At 41.7% G+C, this 2285-nt stretch overlaps 1 protein-coding gene across 1 annotated transcript in view; it reads right to left on the bottom strand.

The window, feature by feature from the left end:
• Positions 1-487: 487 nt before the first annotated feature.
• PPEF2 (protein phosphatase with EF-hand domain 2) overlaps positions 488-2285 on the bottom strand; it is a 32691-nt gene continuing 30893 nt past the window's right edge. The window contains exon 17 of the mRNA XM_045019807.1: positions 488-1638. Within this exon, the coding sequence (XP_044875742.1) occupies positions 1406-1638 (233 nt within the window). The 3' untranslated portion in view covers positions 488-1405. The remainder of the gene's footprint in view (positions 1639-2285) is intronic.

Below are 2285 nucleotides of genomic sequence, written 5' to 3'. Positions count from 1 at the left end.
TCCTTTATCTTGTTGCCTTTTTATTTCTAAAAAGTCATACTTTGTAATAAGTTACATAGAGATTTATAAAAAAGCACTTGTGACTAACAAATCCAGCAGACTTATGCTAGGAAAAAAAAAAATCTACCAAGCATCATATTGTAAAGAAATTAGGTTTGCCTGACTTCTTCCCCTGGATTATATTAGCATTACTCTAGATACAGCATTTGAAGTAACTTATAATAAATTACTCCAACCTGACAGATGTCTTTCTTGGGTTCCCAAACAAGGTGAAAATTCCTTAGTAAATACCGCAAAGAATCCTGTGGCACCTTATAGACTAACAGACGTTTTGCAGCATGAGCTTTCGTGGGTGAATACCCACTTCTTCAGGTGCAAGAAGCACCCACGAAAGCTCATGCTGCAAAACGTCTGTTAGTCTATAAGGTGCCACAGGATTCTTTGCTGCTTCTACAGAACCAGACTAACACGGCTACCCCTGTGATACTTGGTAAATACCATTACTCTCTGCAAATCCTACTGAGGTACAACATTTGTGAAGGTTGGGTGAATCTTGTTCAAACTGTAACAACAGTACTTATAGTACATTGTTCAAATTTTTTTGCTATGTGAAAGTTTTTTCACTTTCTGCTGCAGCACTAGATTGACCCTTCAGCACTATTGCCTGAACCTCTATAGCAGCTCTTAGAAAAAGTTAAACTTACAAAATAGATACTCTAGCAGAAAGAGATCCACTAGCTAAAGCTAAACCAGTTCAGACTAGAAAAGGCACATTTTAGCAAGATGGTTAACAACTGGAGTGTCTTACCCTAGGGATGTGGCAGATTCTCCATCACTTGACATCTTTAAAGCAAGGCTGAATTTAAAAAAAAGGGTTCATGCAGAAGTTAGAACTTCAGACAATGACCTGACTTTAGCTCATCATTAATGGTTGCTTCTGGGCTTTAAATAACAGATCCTGCACCCTTTTTTTAGGTTTGTACTTTATTAGATACTTTAACAACTTCAGCTACTGCAGATTTCCTAATGATTCCACTTCACAAACTTTTTAATGCTCCTGTAATAGTTTACCCCCATGTACTGAGATTTCTGTAACAGGCTACACCATACCCTTGCAGAGTGTTAGATATTTATTCCAACAGTGGGGTTTTCTACTTGATCACCAAATTCCCTCCATTTCCTTTTACAGTAAACTTACCTATTTGGCCAGTTATCATACCAAAAACTGGAACATGGGCAGTAACTGCTGCCAACACTGAGATGTCTAAAATGCAACTCAGTTCTACCTTCCCACAAGTTGTCAGAGCTGCTGGCATGCCTTTCATTTGTGAAGGATTGCTGCAGCTTGGGAGACAAGGCATTGCATGTGGCATTTCAGGCTGTTGCTTAGCTATTGGGGCAGCCGCTAACAGCCATCGCTTCTGGGTGGGATTGGTAGGAGCTCTGCTGCTTTATCGTCACAGTGAGTGTGTTCAATGAGGCGGAAGGCCTCTAGGAACTCGTTGAAGTCTATGTTTCCATCCTTGTTGAAATCTATGCTGCGGGCCAGGTCACTGATGCCATCATCTGTGAGCTCAATGTTCATGTGGGAGCTGAACAGCTTCCAGGTCTGGTGGAATTCCTCAAATGAAATGAGCCCTGCAGGGAAGAAACTTGCAATTCAGTTTAGTGACAGTCCTGTGCTGTCCTCTAACATGGACAAGGGGCCATGCAGCCCTTCTCTCAGCCTGCCCCTTCAGCAGCCCACAGGTAGGTAATGGTGCAGCTCCTGCACAGAACTGGCAGCAATCAGGACAGCCATGTTTTGTTCCAGGCTCAGACGCAGCTGCATATGCCTCACTTTCCCATGTATAAACTGGTGACAATACTCCATATCTCAATTGGGTGTAGAGGCTAAATTAATACATGTTTAGAAAGTGCTGGAGAAGAGTAAAGTATTGTTATAATTACCAATGCAGAGATAATAGGCAAAAATGAAGCAAAGGTTTAATGCATTGTGGCATGAAGGGAGCTCCAACCAGCTGAGATGCACCAGGAGTGAGGGGAGAAGATACAGTGTCCTCTTACAGATAATTTAGCAGCATAAAAAGTTAATTCAGATGGCTCTGTTTACTGTGGTGCTGGGGCTCACCATACATAATGGGATAGGTATTGCAGGGGATCTGAGCAGAAGTCTGAATCTTCACCCATTATTGGTGATGCTGGCTAGCTGTCCACTCCCCTCAAGGGATTAACTAATAGGATAGATTAAATGTAACCTCAAACAGTTACACATACCTTATTCT

Source organism: Mauremys mutica, chromosome 5 (assembly GCF_020497125.1).
Source record: "Mauremys mutica isolate MM-2020 ecotype Southern chromosome 5, ASM2049712v1, whole genome shotgun sequence".
Classification (NCBI taxonomy): domain Eukaryota; kingdom Metazoa; phylum Chordata; order Testudines; family Geoemydidae; genus Mauremys; species Mauremys mutica.
The sequence above is the reverse complement of the archived record's forward strand: the minus strand, read 5'-3'. Positions and strand labels throughout refer to the sequence as shown.